We start from the raw sequence: 18,961 nt of genomic DNA on the forward strand, positions 1-18,961 counted from the left end.
TTAAATTTAGCAGTTAAATTGTGCTTTGGATTTAGTATTTAAATAAATGCCGATACATAGTGAGTTTATGATATTTGCCAACAAGATTGATATACACAGTTTTCTTTTTCGACACAAATATGTTTTAATACACAAACAATAATACAATTTATTACAGTTATTACAAATAGTTATAACACACAATGATTTATATACAAAAGTTCCTCAAACTTACAAGCAATATAAAGTCTTCTTTCTAGTCTGAAACTACTTCTTCGATATCTTATCGAGGGTTCACGATAAGCGAGTTAATTACGAGTTGATATAGGTACGATTCGCTTAACGGGAAGCTAACTAGCTTTGTCCTCTGTTATTTACCAGCCACAAACGCCGATATTTTCCTACCGGTGACGTTAGGTAATGTTTTCGTAAAAATACTAATGTCCGATGAGAATCCACTGAAGTTAAACGATTTGTAATGTTCGAACTTTGTAAAGGTTCCTGGTCAAATATCTTAAGTTTTCCGATTGGTAAGAGTTATAACAAAAACAGTTATAGCTTCCGAAGTTTTATAGCACACTGACTATAGCAAACTAATAATACTCTCTTTTGGCGCGTCGCGTTGGTTATATTTATAGGCGTGTGTAGGCTTTCTAGAAAATTCAGATACAAATTTAAGCATTTACTTACACACACATATTATTGATTCTTACTATCGAGAAACTTCAACTTTGGAAAATAGGCGGGAGTTTCGCAATACATATTTAACAGTATAAACTTTGTATGTTTCTAAATATAAATTTAATCTAAACAAACAAAATAAATATATAATAACAAATTCGTTACAAAAGATAAAAGTAAATGTGTTATTTCTTAAAGAATTATCCTTGATTGGCTGGGAACTTATTTCTTTCACATTTGCTTGTTATGTTGTTATACTGTTTGTCTGGATTGACAGTGATGTCATTAGCTAAACAATCGTCCATGATTGGTTAGATAATAATACTATTTTTGAAAAAAATCCCCAATTACGGAGAAAATAGTATGATTTGTTAAACAGTCCTTTCCAATTAAGTGGATAGTAATACTGTTTCTTCAAGAATTGTCACTGATTGAACATGCATTAATACTATTTGCTAGTTATTTGTCTTGGTTGCGTTTTACGTTGTGTTATTTGTCAAATAGTTGTCTCTGTTTGATTGAGTAACAATGCTGTTTTTCGAACCTTAATCCCTAGTAGGATGTACAGCAGTATTATTTGGTTCTCTGATTTTGATTACACCGTTTTTACTAAATGGCGATTTCAAATATTAAACAATAATTCATGGTTGGATGTATGGCAGTAGGATTTACTGAAAAGCACCTCCTCAGTGTTCTTTGACGGGACAAGCAATTGCTGCTTATGAACAAAAGTTTATGTACGTATCAAATTTTGAAATCTTTCAACAAGATCATTACACCTGCAGAAGAAACCAATTTTTTTTTATCTCTAAAGTTTCAATATTATGTTAAAGATTCAGTCTGGTAGTTATTTTTGTTTCTAACGTTTAGTGTACAAAAAAGTTCTTGAGAAACATTGTCGTTTTCTGTTACTTCTGAGGTTTTTAATGCCATTATTTCTTAGTATTTTTATTGTTTCTTATTTTTTACGCTGCAGTGTTTAGAAGTAGAAAAATACAAAGTAATATTTGAGTTATCCAAATTATCTGATTAGTGAATGGAACACTATCGGTTGGATTCTACCTAGATCGTCCTCTCGGAGCCACTGAATAATGAGTAATCTTGACGAAGACGGGGCATCTCCATCTGTTCCTGGTGAGATGAGCTCGGAGATTCGGACCAGCGAGACAACACAGGACATCTCTCCACCACCTTCTTACACAGAGACTACGAATTTCACTATCACATCTGAACAGAATTCAGAAACCAGGATTTCTAATGGATATGAGCAGCCCCTAGAAAGTAATGTTGTGTCCACAGCCAACGAAAATATACAAGAAGGAGCACTCACCACTACACTTCGAACAGACAGTGATAATGTAAGGCCTTCACGTGGGTTGTGGCCGTATGATTCGTGTGTGATATTCGCCTGTTTCAGCTGTGTCGTGGGAATTTACAACATTAGCAGGTTTGCTGTCTTGGTACATGTATACAAAGGTAATGTTCTATCCTGTTTTTACTTTTATAAACACGTTAGAAGTTTTTAGATAAAACAACCTATAATGGCGAATACTTATCAAAAAGTGGTATTTAACTACTGAACAATGAACTCTCTAGATGAATTTTACTTGAGGTATAACATTCCAACGTTAATTAGGGGTTACAAGAGCACACTGTGATGTATTTTGACAGAACTTTCTTAATTTACAATTTTATAAGTTGGGAAAAGAACTAAAAAGTAAACCAGTAAATATACCGAACTTGAATATATATACATATAAAGGTTGTGCATGCTCAACCACTAGCGTTACATTTAACTCCAATACGTTGTTACGTACACTATTAATGTATTCAGAGAGTTGTCACCTAAAAAGAAAAATGGTTAAGTAGATGGGCACACAGATCAATAGAAATAATGATACTTTGGTGGAAATTAGGATAAAATAGATTTATGAGCATAAATATATGCATATAGTGGTATATATTTACGGATAGGTAGATGCATTAAGCTAGATAAACCTCAAGTCTTGAAGATTCACGTGGCATCCAGACAGATTATCTAAAGGTTTATCAGGAATTTATCCCGAGGACGAATAAAACATTTGAAATTTATGTTTCGTTGTTGAAAAATTTTAAACATTTGCTGGTGAATAATATTTGTTTGTGACTAATATTTATTTATTTTTATTTTAGCCTGTTTTTTCGTCGAATTTATAATTCTATCGTGTGTATTTGGCTTCCCATTCCTCTATCTCCAGATGGCGCTAGGACAGTATATAGGGTCTGGGCTAACAGACATGTGGTACATAACCCCAGCATTCAAAGGTGATATTTTATTAATGTGTATGTGTCTTTTGTAATCAGGACAAATAACAAACCACTTAATAACTATATATTTTGGTGCTTATTGTCAGAAAAATTTACAAAACATTTTGATAATTGTAATATGTGACAACTTGGAATAAACAACATATTGTACTTGTTGTTTCAACCTGTAGCTCTGTACCGGACACTATGTACTAAAAGTAATATGGTCCTTTAGGTGTAGTTTATTAAACTGTTAGTTTCGGTTAAAGTGATTATAATTTTATTAGCTATGATAATTTGAATGTTCATTACCAATTTCTTTTTATAGACTACAAGCAAGTATATTTGTTTATATTTTATTTTCGTTACTGGTGTATATTCACAGTAAAACTGAAACGACTTTATGGGTATGTTAATGAATAATGAAAGGACTTGTATAGTTATATTATGTCTATTAGTTATAAAATAATTAATATGAATTTATTAAAATAATTAATGTGCCTAAATAACTAACTTTTATTTCTTTTCTACTTGTTAGGAGTGGGACTAGCCATGCTTTACCTATATGTGCTGCTAGGTGTGTACACATCTGTGCCCATCAGCTGGCTATTCCTGTATTTTAAAGATTCTTTCATAACCACCAGAGACACGTACAAATGGGGCCAGTGTAATCCGAAATTTGGTCTTCGTTGTAAGAACTTTTATGTATCATTTAGCCTTAGTGATGAAGGGTTAATATGGAATTAAGATTCATGTCTTGCATACATGAGATATTAAACAAACCGAGCTTACAGAAGAGGACTAGATAATTAAAAACCAGAGGAATAAATTATTTGCGAGAATGTGAGGCATAACTTTTTAACATTTTAATTAATTGTAAAGCACTTGTTACTCTGAGGAAACAACACTTCACAAAACGTTTGTCTTATTTAATATGAGGCATTCTTCTTCAATGTCATGCCTGTACAATCATAACTTTCCATTTCTTTCTGTCCCTGGTATGCTGTTGTTATTCATGGTTCATAACCATTTTGTGATCTCATCAAGCATCTTTATTGTTTGTCTTCCTTTCCTTATATCTTGCCAGTTGTTACTATGTGCTCTATCTTTTCTTTCCTCATCACATGACGTATCAAGTCGGCTTGTTTCTCCTGTTTTATTAATGATGTTTCGTGTTGTGTTGGTTTGTACCAATACTTGTTCAAAAGACGCTACTTGTGCATAAACTAGAAATAATTCCATCCTAAAAGTGTGTATTAATTTATTAAAACGGCGCCAGGATTAAAATCATAAATGATATTCAACGTTAAACTGGTACACAATTAAAAACATTTTATTTAGGCCTATATATATTGTTTGTTGTTCACCACAAAACTGCACAATGGGCTATCTGTGTTGTGGCCATCACGGGTATCGAAACTTACTGCTGTGCCATTGGGAGGCTTATCAGGAGAAGTCGCGAGTTAACATTAAGAAAAACAGCTTGTGTACCATCATTCAGATGTATACACGTAGATAAAACACAGAATCAATCATCATACAGGACCTTGACCGTCAACAAAAAATCGATTTGCAAAAACACATTTTTGGACCTTTCCTTATTCAGAATAATTTATTGTTAACAAATTCTAATGGCCATAGTATTTCATTTATCCATGTAATAAATCTGATAAACAAGATTAATAATTTTCTAGTCAATAGAATGAGTTGAGTTTGCCTATTTTCAGCTCATTTATAGTTTTATGTTATTTTAATCTAAGTTTTAAATTTCTACATGTATATCCAATAAAATAAACCGTGATTACACAAATCTTTCATTTTTCTTGCTGTTGTACTTTATCGTATAATATATTGAGAAAAGTACTTACAACATGGAGAAAAGGCTACTTGACAATCTGCATGTTTCGCGAAATTATTTCCTACCTGTATAGAAATAGATTAAACATGTGACAAAAGTGTATACTCTTATCATGTTTTCGCGAAATTATTTCCTACTTGTATAGAAATAGATTAAACATGTGACAAAAGGGTATACTCTTATCATGTTTTCGCGAAATTATTTCCTACTTGTATAGAAATAGATTAAACATGTAACAAAAGTGTATACTCTTATCATGTTTTCGCGAAATTATTTCCTACTTGTATAGAAATAGATTAAACATGTGACAAAAGTGTATACTCTTATCATGTTCTAATTAATATTTTCTATTAACTTGTTACCTTGAGACATCATTTATCACAACATTAATTATAGGTTATAGATATAATACTTAGATTAAACCTATCAACGACTATGTGTTTCTGTAAGAATAATTCTGACATTAAATCATTTGACGAGTACAAATATTTATAGCTCTATACACTTGAGAAAAAAAATACGTTTTTTTTGTGTGTTTGCGACAAATGTTGAAACGAATTCGTGTGTGGCGGCGTGACTACATAGAACGGTTTTCTATACAACGACGTACAAAGAAAAGCGTTCTTCCTTTTAACAGACATAAAAACAATTCAAATACCTCTACTGTTCAACCTCTAAAGTGAACTACTTTGCATGGTTTATATCCACCGGGTCAGTGGTATGTTTACAGGCTTACCATGCCGAAATTCTGGGTTCGATTCCCCACGGCAATCAGATCGCAGATAGCCTCATTGTGTATAGTTGATCTAAAATAAGCAGGTTTGATTGAATTAACATGTCTCTTAAAATCCACTGGCAAGTCGTTGCCATGTCGCCACACAAGAAAGTATCATCAAAATGTTTTAACCATATATTCATTGATTCAGCTAAAGCGGTATTCAAAGCTTTGGTTTCAATATCAGCCATAAACAACTCTCATAGTAAAGGTGATAGAGGGGACCTCACAGATAAGCCTTTAAAACCTCACTGTAAAATTCATTTCTTGTATATGGAAGCACATTATGCTATTTTAAAAGTAAATTCGCCCTATTTAGTCGCGCAGCAACGTGTTACATCCACAATGTCTGACTTCTAACCGGGAGAAGTTTTTGCTAGCTACTAACATATTTTCTAAACAACATCCTTCTCTTCTACAAGAATATTTGTAAATAATGGAACCGTTTCGAAGGACCCCAAGTTGATCTGGTGATTCTGAGTTGATTTCTTTAATTTTGTTTGCAAATTCTAACGAGTTCTTTAAGGTATACATATGTGAATTAATTAAGAAAAAATATTTTAATCACGAAAATATAGTAACCAGATAAGAAGAGGAAACCTTATTGTTCACAACTGGACGTAACTGTAAACCAATTTTATGAAGTTTTTGGGGAGAGTAAAACCGACGTAAAATAAAATGAAAATGTATGACATTTCTATTTTTCTCCACGTTCTAAGTTAAAGTAATGCATCTATTAATAAGAGTTTTGATATCATATAAGATTGTTTTGGGAATCAGTCTTGTAACGTTGGAGGTCAAGGACATGTATGATTGTTTATGTACGTTTGTATGGAGGTATAAAATAAAATTGTTTTTGGAATCAGTAATGTTGGAGGTCAAGGACATGTATGATTGTTTATGTACGTTTGTATGGAGATATAAAAAAAAATTTTTTTTGGAATCAGTAATGTTGGAGGTCAAGGACATGTATGATTGTTTATGTACGTTTGTATGGAGGTATAAAATAAAATTGTTTTTGGGATCAGTAATGTTGGAGGTCAAGGTCTTGTATGATTGTTTATGTACGTTTGTATGGAGGTATAAAATAAAATTGTTTTGGGAATCAGTAATGTTGGAGGTCAAGGTCTTGTATGATTGTGTATTCTGTGCAGTATGTACATCTGTATGGAGGTATAAAGGCTTCTCCTGGTATGGCAAGGTACACTATTGCCGATACATGTAGATTTTTCCTCTCCCTGTCACTCGGTGAGTCACCGTTAAGTATACGAACTTACACCGTTTAAATCCGATTTTAAATTCTCCACGGTAGATTGACAACCCATTCTTTAGCTTTTCACTAAAATAGAACCAACCAATAAACCTGGTCCCATTTTACTAAATTATTGTACAATATTGGCTATTATTGACGCGATGTGAACGTTTTTTTGCTGTCGAAGTCTGATTGTAATCAATTATATTTGGCAAATATTATTAATTAGTATTCGATTCTTTAATTTTTCTTATGAATAAAAAAAGTAAACACAAAGCGGTAGGTAATGAACTTGTAAGCTCAATTTGCCAACCATAGGTTTTTTTCCTTTGTATTTGTTGATGGAAACAGTTGATCAAATGATGAGGTGTTGTGAAATAAAAAGAAAAATGCACAGTTTGTAAGAGTTTGCTAAATATGAAACAATGAGGTTGTTCACGATTAATATAAACACGCTTACTGGTACAAGACATTTCTAGATTAGAATTATTAAAATATCTTTTTACTGCTGATAAGACTATTATAATATGTTGTCATCCGATTGATACCATTAAAGAGAACTTGAAATCGTCAATTTTCTGTTTACATTCAATAACATTACTGATGATAGTGAAAGGATCAACTTTGATAATTTTACAGTTTTTGTTTAAATGTTCTTCAATGTGTTTAATACGTTTATCGATTTGAATAGGTAAATTCTTTGTTGTTTTCTTCGCATTGTATATGTATGTATGGTAATTTAAGTAATTTGAGAATTAGATAATTTAGGTATCATTACAGGCTTCAGGGGGAACACCAGAGTGAAGACATCTTAATTTGTTTCCGTATAATATTCTGTGTTCGGTTTAACGTTTTTTTAATATCTCAGTGTTTTAACCTTCGTTCTTTGCATAGTTATATTTTCAAATGAAAAAAGTAGCTTTATCGGCGAGTGACAAAAATCCAATGTCTTAAGTAACTTTTGTTTCATAGTTGTCAATAATGACGTTCTTTAATTGATTTCAATTCTTTTCTCCAGTTTTACAAAGTAGTTTAATTTTAAGTTTCTTTCACAATTTATCTAAAAAAAATTCAGAATTTTGCTTATTTGTTTTAATGATTCTAATTAATCTTAGCACCTTTCCTTATTGCTTTAATTACATAAGTTGAATGGTTGACAGAAAAATAATTGAAGAATGATTTACACTTACAATCAAACTATAAAATTACATTAGTTATCTTTTTCATGTCGTTTCCTTCACACATCATCGCCCCCCAGTGGCACAGCGGTATGTCTGCGGACTTACAACGCTAGAATCCGGGTTTCGATACCAGTGGTGGGCAGAGCACAGATAGCCCTTGTGTAGCTTTGGGCATAATTAAAAACAAACAAACACACATCATTAAACCTTTCGCTGTCTGATATTCGCAGATTGCTAAATCTTTTAGTATCTAGTTTTTCATAAAATATTAAACCCTCAGTATCCTTTCGGACAGTATTAAAAGTTGCATCATTGAGTCTTTCATACATTCAGTTTTCACTATGTTTTTATATAAAACATTATTAAACGATTCAGTTTCAGGATTTTTATATATTTTCTTTAGTTATTTTCAAATTGGGTCATTCACAGTTTATCAATTTTTACATTATTAGTTTCTTTTACACTGTGTTAAAATTACGGGCTTAAATATGTAGTGAAAAAGTAAAAGATTTGCAGCAACAAAATTATTTTATATTAGGCCAGCTAATAAGATATTATTAAACTGCGATATTCATTTAATGCACTTCACGGTGAGCTAAGATATCTTAATATTTTCTACATCGGGCAGTCCAGTGAAAGGACACGCATTGATTATCTTTATATAATGGTTTCTAGTGTAGTATATATATATTTAAACTTAAAATCACTAAAAGATGGCTATAGTGTAACACTGTGACACCGAATGTCTATCTCCCCCCCCCCCATATTGACCGTAGTGCCATCGAATTAGGAGTCGGCCGGTAATTTTGTAAACCAAGAATTTTTACACCAGGGTGGCAACCATATAGTACGAGTATGTTCGGTGTCGGGGGAGTCGAACTCGACATCCTCAGATTGTGAGCTGAAATATTTTCAAAAAATTTTCAAAATAACGGTCTTCTATGAAAGACCGTTATTGCATACATAATAGAAATAGTCCTAAGTACCTCTCTCCAATAAATACCTACTATAAGTATAAGAATAAGGGTGGATGAGGTCATCCCTGTACCCGACCTCATCAGGTCATAAATAGACCTAAAGACCCATACGGGTCTTCGTTTGAGTCGAGCGCCTTAACTACCAAGCCCATCGAATGTGTATGGTGGCATCAATTTCTTTTGGTTCTTTATAGAGCTAAGGCAGTGTAAATCAGTAAATGGATTCACAGAACCTTACTAACGAGAACAAACATTTACCAGTTAAACTCTTGACTTAACCAGAATCGTAACGAAGTCTTAAAAGTGTATTTTGTGTTTCTTTATTACTGGTTTATATATTTTTAACGTTAAAAACAAGATTATTAAATATATAGTGTGTTAAATCAAATTAAATTTGAAATTAATCATTACTAAATTTCTGTGTACTTCAACTACATGTTTGAGCTTCTTTATAGACTGTGGTTGGATCTACTAGCGCAGGATTTCATTAAATCGTAATTTCTGAATACGATAAAACAACTGTATTACTAAACATGTTAACGTCACTTGTTTCTCAACTGATATATCTTGATTTCTAACTTTCAGCCTGTTTAGAAAGTCGGAATCTTTCAACAGATGCTTACTTGGGATGGTCAGTGCCAAATTATTTCCAGTAAGTAAAAAAAAAAAATGACTATATTAGCATATAGTTATATAGTATATTAGATAGTATAGATGGAGCTACACGATAAATAAGTTATGTTGAACTTAACAGCGTCTACCTTTTCACTTAGTTCTAACACAATATTTGTCGATATTAGTTGAAAAATTAAATTTTTAGTTGTTGGATACGTTAAATGATCAGTCATACTGGAATAGCAGCGAATTTAAAATATAGCCACACTTATACGTTAGTTCGCGTGTTTATTCTAACTACAGTAAATTGCTAACTAAAAGGGTTACACGTTACTAAAATACTAAAAACTATGCTATATCATTACGGTAATTACAACAGAAGTGTACGCCCAACTTATGTGAGTGAGTGGATAAATGCTGAGTGGGAAGAGTTGCAAGTTTTGTGGTTCCGGATTCGGGATGAGGTTCGGAATGTTTAATATGGGATTTACTTTTGTATCGAGCTTATTTTCTCAGACATCAAGTAATATATAAAATATATTCTATACATGTTTAAGCTGTCTGTTTTAATATCCTTGCCCATGCCAATCTTTGACTGTGAGGCTGTAGTTTCCACTCTTGAATTTCTTAACCAGATAAACAAGAAACTGATAGGATGTTGGAAGAATATTTATAACATGTTAGGATATTTATATCACTTCTTGCCAAGTTTTTAACAGTTTATCTGACGTATAAAAATTCCAAGTTATCTCATGTATTTCTCGATATGTCTTATACAGACTTTTTAGCTAGACATGACGTACTTAATCGCCTCCGTAATAGAGGATTTAGTAGTTTTCTCTATTCAGTTCCTTGCCTTAGGTTTAGTGTAGACCAAATACCCAGTTATCTGATCGCCGCAACATCGAGGTGCTCACGGGTCTAGTACTTGAAAGGACAAATCTATTGATGTGTCACGAGTGATCATTGGTGGTTTTAGACACAAGCAAACCATGCAACTGCACGGGGCACCGAGTTAGCGAGGTGGCCTCAACCGTCTGGTAAGAAATTAAAATTAACCATCAGAGTACTATAAGTCAAAACCATCCATAGAGTCTCACCTGTAAACAATACAATTATCAAATATTTGTAGGATTTTCTGCCTGTCCCAAAGAATAGGTTTTTATTTACTATCATATTATCATCCATTTAGAATATAATTAATCATGTATTGTTTCTAACATGATTTTTATTCCCTTTTACTGAACTTTTTTACTACAACTAACGTGAGTTCGAAAATTTTAACATTCTGTCTGTCTCTGCGAATCTTTTTATTGTGGTTTTTGCTGTAAAATACAATTTTATATTCAGTGTCGGATTATGATATTCTGAGGTTCTAAGCTATGTCATGTTTAAGAGGCTCCGTATATTGTGAGACTGTAAGCTGTAGCTCAGTTAGCTTATGCCTTAATGTGGTAGTGCTTGTGTTAATTAAGCACATAATTCTAGAGCTAGCAGGACCAAACATGGCAAGGAGAGAGTGAATCAAGGATTTCCTTATCAACATGACATAACCCCCAATTAATGGGGGGTTCAAATTCACCCGTAAGGCAACCAAAACATAATGGAAGAAGTCTAAAGATAGGTTTTAAGGGTTTCTGAAACCGAATCTAACATCGGATTTTACGTTCTGGCCCTTCTCAGGATTCCAAGAGCGTGATGTTTGAAACAGTGTTCATTTCCCTCATTCGCATGCTAGTGGGTCCACGGTCTAAACGTGGGTGTTTAGGTAACAAGAATGGGTGTTCAAACAGGTGTTTTGGGTACTGTACCCCGTGAAGTAACTGTAGAAGAAATTTGGGTAATGGAGAAGCTTGATTTATTCATTAGATATAAACAACATGTTAACATGCCAAACAAAGTACATGCATGCCAGACTTGCAGACGTGACAGATTACATCATCTAATCAGTTAATACTAACAGTTTTTAAGAGTAAAAAATGCAGAACTTCATACACGTGAAATATATAAATCAATTATTAATGAAACATCCAAAAGATCATGATTTTTATAATAATAATAAAATTAAGAAATATAAACTGGGAGGGTATTAAATGGAAGACTTGTGTAACATGAATAGACACGTGAAAAGAGGGGATGGGGATTTACCTGTTCGCTATATGGCAAAATATTTAAAAGGATATACAAAAAAAGGTTAATATAATTGGACAATATTTTACACAAAACACTGTAAACAAGCTCACTTAGATGTATAAAATGGCAAAGTTAATATGTTAACATTAAATACATACTAAGATACAACCCTCCAAGTGAAGTCATGATAAAATACTACTCTGAATAAAGTATTTAACTTATAAAAATAAAATTGTCAGCCAAATGAAGATTAAGAAGTTAAACCCATAAAGTTTAAATAATAAAATATAAAATATGGATAAACAAATCTGAATTTTACATTAAATATAAGGCAACCACAAAGAGATAATTCTGTCATCTGCTACAGAGTCTGCATATTACTTTGTGATTTTACATTTTTAGTCAAATGTATCTTTCAAATATGACTACATTATGTAAAAGAGCATAGGTGATCTTGTTGGCTGTCCAAAGTTGGTAGAGAAAAAATATCTGGAGACATCATGCATGAGACATCACAATCTGTTAACAGTAAACTTCTTTTGTAATTAAAAGCTGTTAAGTGAATACAAATTAGGGCCACACATACTATTTTCAATTCGTCAAAAGGAGTTATAATGGAAAGGGAACTTCTTCACATCCCTATGTTGGAGCTTCTTGTTGGTTTTGCAATCAAGAAGTATCTATCATTCATTAAGCAATTCTTCATTTTAGAGAACAGAATTAGTGAGCTAACTAGAGTGCTTATTTATAAGTTTATTTCCACATCCACTAATGTAAAAGCAAGTTATTGAACTCTAACATTCAACTTTGTATTACAAATCCTTTCTGATGTTCTCACTGTCAACAATTCGATCACTTTAAAACTTTCTGTCATGGTTTCTTAGCCCATTCTTCTTGTGATGGCAAAGATTATGAAAACAATGAGTGTCACTATGAATCACTGTGTCTTAACTGCATTGGTTTCCATCACTTTTATTTTAGATCATGTCCAAAATGGGTTGAAGCAAAAGAGGTACAAAAACTCTAAATAACATTTAGTGCCTTGAGGCATGGAGCTTCTGAAACCGAGTTATACTGACTATTCTACTGCTACAGTGAGTGTGAGGACATATCTCTGTTCCTCAAACAAGGTCACTTTATAACCACGTGAAGATCCTGCTCTCCCTGGACAAACAGGAGGGTGAATTCACATATTCCCCATCTCTATCCCTTCCCTGCCAAGTAGCACCAATGAGCAACTGGAAACACTTCCACTGGCTCCTATGTAGAATACAGTTACTCAATCTCACCCATTTAGGGACATTTTAGGGTAAAATGGCCATACTGATTTAATGAAACAGTTTAGATTTTCATGCTAATGTAGATGTCGTTAATGTTTTGAGTGATTCCTACTATCATGTGTGTATTTCCTTATAGGAGGCACTGGCGAAAACTGCCAATACTGTAACAGTTTTGGAGTTTTATTATACAGAAAGGACAGGTTTTATGACTAATGGATGCACCAATGTCTCCATTGGTTGTTCTGTCACAGTTTTTCTTTCTACTTTTCGCCAGAAAAGGGAATTAATCAAGCAGACCTTGATGACCTTATCAAGAAGTTGTCATCTTCATTTATCGTCTCAGGAAACTTAAATATACACAGACTAATCTGAGTTGGTGTAGATATTGATGGGAGGAGTTAATCTCGGATCAAAATATTTCTCTTTTTAATACTAGAGAACCTACATACTTGTATGTTCAAGTCAGACATTTATGAATATTGATCTGTTTGTTTATTCACCACTGTCTTTTTTATTGTGAAGTGGACAATGAAGCATGAGGTAAGGATGATTTTCTGATCATTACGAGAATAACAAGCTACAGTTTATGTCACCCAACTCGCATGCCATGGTGGTAACTGGAAAAGGGCAACTGCTCCTATTTTACCACTGTTTTGGAGCTTGTTTCCTGTGGTAATTAACCTACCATCTGTTAATGACTGCATGGAGTTAGAATTGTCCAGTTAGCTATAATTACAATCCATAAAACTTTGACACTTTTTCCTTAGTGCCCTCATCCATGATGGATACCTGACTGTCAAAGGGCATGGAGAGCTCAGACATGAGCCTGTGATATGAATCCACTCTTGAAAACCAAATAACCTTTCAGAATGTTTGTGGACATGCCTTGCACATAAGATATCAAAGTCAGACGGAGTCTTTGATTAAATTCACTTGCACCTCTCTTCCACCACTAGTTTGTTTGTTTTTGTTTGTTTTTTAATTAAGCACAAAGCTACACAATGGGCTATCTGTGCTCTGCCCACCACGGGTATCGAAACCCAGTTTCTAGCGTTATAAGTCCGCAGACATACCGCTGTGCCACTGGGGGCTCCACCACTAGTTATATGGTTATTTAGTGCAACATTCGAATGGTAAATGGTAAATATCAATGACATAACCGTTCAGTCTTGTAATCCAAAGGAAAAGCAGTTTCTGACTTACAGGGGTATTGCCAGCACTCCTGGAAAGTATTTTCCCATCATTCAAGCAGATCCACTTGTTCCTGTGCTTTTACGGCTATCAATGCTTTAGCTGAAAAGTTTACCTTCTTGGCTAGGGTGTCTTTATGATTATAAATGACCATTCACTTTGGTGATCTTGTAATCCATAAGTCAGACTGGATTACAACCATTGCAAGAAGTTGCTGCCTAGTCTGGAGTCTATTTGAAGCAGTTGTAGATAATTTCTAAAAGGACAAAGGTAAGCTTCATACATAATATTGAGTAAGCTAAGACTAATATAAATGGATAGTATTCAGAGTTATTGATTTATTATTTTTTTTCAACAATGAGGCCTAACGAATTATGTTTACGTAGTATTGTTATGTAGAATAATGCATGAAAAATGGTTTTCAAGTCAATGGTTAGGTAATATGCATGGTAGCGTAGAATATGGCTATTTTATGTATCATATTTTATTACAAATCGTAAAGTGATCAGAAAAATCAAATTTATAATTTAAAAGGTCCCATGGTACTCATGTTGCATTTTTAAGTACCTACAATTCAGATATGCAAAAGAGGCCAGTATAATGCCTCCAGATTGTAAGAGGCTAAACATCATTTCCGGGACTTTACACATACAGTTAGTCAAAGCAATAGTCAAAGGTCTTTAATTAGAAGGAATCTTGAAAGTTTCATGTGATTAGAAAAATAGATGATAATAGTCTAACACCAGAAATCTGGAAACTTCTCTTCCTGCCAATTCCAGTTGAAAAGAACCAGAAAAACATTGCAAGAATCAGAAGAAATACTTAGTCCTATACACTATTTATGGATTTCGATATCATTCTTTCCTTCTCCCCTACAGCTGTGGCTAAAAGTTTTACGTCGCCTAGAATGTTAGGGATAAGACATGAATAAAAACAATTCATTTGAATATAACTTAATCACTCAACTACATATTGAAAAGCCGTGATAGTAGCATGCTACATACTCAATATTTACTCTTCATACCATGGTTTTCAAGACTTCACTAATCCACTGAGGCATGCACTGAATGAAATGCAGAATTGTCGAATTATTCGTTAGATTCTTCCATGCACGCTTTAAATGTAACGTTAGTCAAAACAGGTTTCAGTTGACTTTACAAGGCAAAACTAGATAATTCAAGGGTGATGGAAAAACTGTTATATCTGAGGGTTTGAAATTACCATAGTAGGAGTCATTGTACACTGTAGAGGAACCTTGTTAGGCCTCATTGTACAAAGTTTAGTAATCAGAAACTTTTTGTATATAGACATGTTGTTTTTGCACAGATAGGAAATTTAAACATTTCACCCATTCCAATACAAATTATAATTTGGGGGAGGCAGTAGAAATTAAGATTAGCAATAGTGACATTCAGTACTGAATCGGCTTAGTAGCAATACTACATCATTTGGTCTTGGGTCATGACCTTCCCAGCATAAATCTGGCAAAATTCCTTACGTAAGCAATCTAAACCTTGAACGATGAAACTTAAACTTGTTTCACCTCACTACTTTTGCGCTGGCTCTAGAAAATGCAAATATCAATCTTTAATGTCTTTTCGTAACGAGAAAGACTATGGAGCTGGTCTCAACACAGACATTTTTGACTCACCCTCTCATATTTGTTCGAGCAATGTATCACCTGGTGTGATGTTGCTCCTGCCACCTGTTGGGTTGATGAAGATAACCTGTCTACTGCTACTCATAACTTTCTGAAACTAAGGGATATCTGGAAGACTTGTCAAGTTCTGAAGAGTTTCTAAATTCAGTAAATGACTTCTACAAGTCAATATGGGTTCGATAATCTTGTCCTCAGATCACTTTTCCTCTTCACTGTAATAATATTTTTCATATTGTAGAGCCATCTCATGGGCAGTGTACCACACTAGATGAAAGAGAAAGTTTGAAGGATTCAAACCCACTATTTAAGTACTACTTCCATAATAACCAAATCCTATTCACAACACCTGAATCTGTCGCAGTTGGAACAAGATAGAGTACTTACAAGGACAAGTTATCAGTTCATAAAGACTGAATAAAAAACATATGATGATAAATAAAATTGTTGCTTTAAGTACAAGGAAACAGAGAAGTGGATTTCATATAGTCTGATCGTTTAATGGCAAGAAACTATTATTGTTAAACGTAGAATAACGTAGATCAATAAAACGTAGATTTTTAAAATTAAAGAAAAAAAAGAATTGTCTTAAAGTTTAAGAAAAGTTTTAATCTGACATAACTGAATACTATTGGTGGCGTTGATAATGGGAAATATATTCACCCACGTGATTAGCAGGTTGAATCAGTTAACATGCAGACAAGACTTTCACAATAATTCTTAGCCGTTTCAAGATAGAAGCAAATCTGCCTGAAAAGGTCAATAATCTTCTCACGATCCACTTTCTCTTTGTAGAGATTCAGTCAAATTATTGGATCACAAGTATGTGAATATTTCTCTGCTTCATGTAATATTTATAAACTATCTCATATTATTGTAGGTAGCCACCTTGATCGAATCCTGCTATAGGATAAATGAATTAGCACAAGGATCTCAGCAAGATTTATTATGTTTCGAATAAAAAATTAAATTATATATATGATATGAAATATATACTTTAGGAGGGTAAGAGGCATATGCATACCTTACTTTTGAGTAAAAAAAGAAAAGAAATTATCTTAATTTTTCACTTGTTTTAACACAAATATATAACAATGTTTATTATGGATTTACTAGAAAAAGCTCATCAAAAGGGAAAGATGCCCCTCCCAAAAACATATAAGCTTTCCTTAAGTAACAAAACCGATATCATGACTAGCTGAAAACTGCGGTTTAGACCAATGCCAAGTCTAACCAGCCTAGTTAGGTCCAATAAAGAGGTTGTTACTCAATGAAGCACTATATGATTTTAGGTATGGAAATTAACTTTTAAAGCACTTTTATTTTGAAATACAGTTTGTAGTCATTAAAATTTCCCAGTTGATATCATCATTGAGGTTCTTCAGTTCCCTTTCGGAAGAGCTTATATGTTTTCTTATCATGGTTAACCCCACCAGGAAGGAGGTGAAGAAGACCGTTATGTGATTTTATCTGGAAAACGAAACGACCTTTAACTCGTTTTCAGAAAGATAGTGTTTAAAGGTGTTTATGTATGTTTGCAAAAATTACATTAATGTTGGATGCACTGTTGAAATCCACTTTTTTTCCTACACACAACAGGAAGAGATTAATCAGCAACATATTATTATTATTAACTTTTACAGTGGTCGAATTTTGGGAAGACGACCTGGAGCACACCACCACAGAGAAGAATTTAACTTTGAGATAACCTTTAATCTAGCTGTCATTTGGTTATTAGTCTTCATTATTCTAAGTAGAGGAATCCGTCTGTATGGAAAGGTGAGTCGTACTAACATCTAAGTTATTTTGATTCTGAAAGTACAGTATTAGTAATGCTTTCTGTAAAATATAACATAAAAATAGGAAATAAGATTTCTTTAAAATGCATTATGGATTACTATATTAACTTAGTACTTTCTGTGGTTGGGCGTAAACTGTTTTTTAGTGTTCTGAGCAATCAATCGGAAGGTCTAAAGTTCAAGTCCCCCATCGTATTACCACTTTAAAATCAGGAACGTTTATGCCTCTAGCTTGGAGTCTTGTCTGGCCACTTAATAATGCATAAGGTGCCGTTCAGATTAAATTCCACATACCATGTTAATTCCTTATGGTTTCTCTTATGAAGAAAAACCACTATGAATTCATAGTTCTATTATCAACCATAACTTAACGTCTTCTACTTTTATTTAGATTTAAAGTATGTATAAATATGTAATTACAAAGAAGTGATTACTGATAGATGGATAAACAGATGTTGAAATAGTTTAAGTGGTTAAATACTGTTCGAAATTATTGCAGTTTGAAAAATAGTGTATGAATTTAATGTTATTATTGAAATTACTAATGTTTTTATTGCTTTTTAATGGAAACGTGTCACATACATAAATTTACTTGAATATCTTATCTGAAGATACCATAAACTTCATTTTATGCTTTTTTTTTCGGTCAGTTAACGTATGTCATTGTTGTTGTTCCTCTTTCTTCACTGCTTATAATGTCTGTGCGGATGATGGAAGTATGGGGGAATGCATTGACTGAATTATTTGATGTGCAATGGAAAACAGTGCTAATCGACTCGTCCGTAAGTTTCAAGGTTTATATTTTATCACTGAAATAAATGCGATATTTCAAGTTTTTTTTTTAACGTGAAGACTATAGTAAAAAGTGTATTAAAGATTGTGTCAAACCACTCCCGTCATTTCTTAAATATGTACGTGTGTGTCTTTGTATGTATGTATAATACAATTTAAAGTAATTGTAACTTCGCGTATTGACTCCTTCATGTCAAAAGCAGTACTTATTCGTTTATTCCCTGAGCTGGACATATGTTTCTTCGATAATGATAATACAGTGTTATGGTTTTACCAGATTTAAAGATCACACAGATAAGTTGTTTATGATTTCATGGTTGAATCTTTTGTTTTTTGACGTCATAATCATTCACCTTTTCAGTAGCACTCAAAAATCGTTTTTACGATATTTATAGGCCTACTGCTCAAAGTTACGTAACTTATTAATCTTGGTATACGTACATATTGTGCACACTGTACAAATATCCAGTATTCAAAACTAATTTGTTATAAATCTTTGGGTTTC

The 18,961-nt window shown here is 33.1% G+C and overlaps 1 protein-coding gene across 9 annotated transcripts in view; it reads left to right on the forward strand.

The window, feature by feature from the left end:
- LOC106478680 (sodium- and chloride-dependent glycine transporter 1-like) overlaps positions 1 to 18,961 on the forward strand; it is a 59,497-nt gene that overhangs the window by 15,888 nt on the left and 24,648 nt on the right. For 4 of the 9 annotated variants that reach the window (XM_022382322.1, XM_022382320.1, XM_022382329.1 and 1 more), the window contains exons 2-7: positions 1,694 to 2,136; positions 2,833 to 2,964; positions 3,485 to 3,637; positions 9,575 to 9,641; positions 17,509 to 17,644; positions 18,315 to 18,446. In XM_022382322.1, coding sequence (XP_022238030.1) covers positions 1,752 to 2,136; positions 2,833 to 2,964; positions 3,485 to 3,637; positions 9,575 to 9,641; positions 17,509 to 17,644; positions 18,315 to 18,446 — 1,005 coding nt within the window. In that variant the 5' untranslated portion in view covers positions 1,694 to 1,751. Of the gene's footprint in view, positions 1 to 1,636; positions 2,137 to 2,832; positions 2,965 to 3,484; positions 3,638 to 9,574; positions 9,642 to 17,508; positions 17,645 to 18,314; positions 18,447 to 18,961 lie in introns of all 9 variants that reach the window. The other 5 variants (XM_022382324.1, XM_022382326.1, XM_022382325.1 and 2 more) reach the window with 2 other exon arrangements.

The sequence above is a fragment of the Limulus polyphemus genome, unplaced genomic scaffold (assembly GCF_000517525.1).
Source record: "Limulus polyphemus unplaced genomic scaffold, Limulus_polyphemus-2.1.2 Scaffold240, whole genome shotgun sequence".
NCBI classification, from domain to species: domain Eukaryota; kingdom Metazoa; phylum Arthropoda; class Merostomata; order Xiphosura; family Limulidae; genus Limulus; species Limulus polyphemus.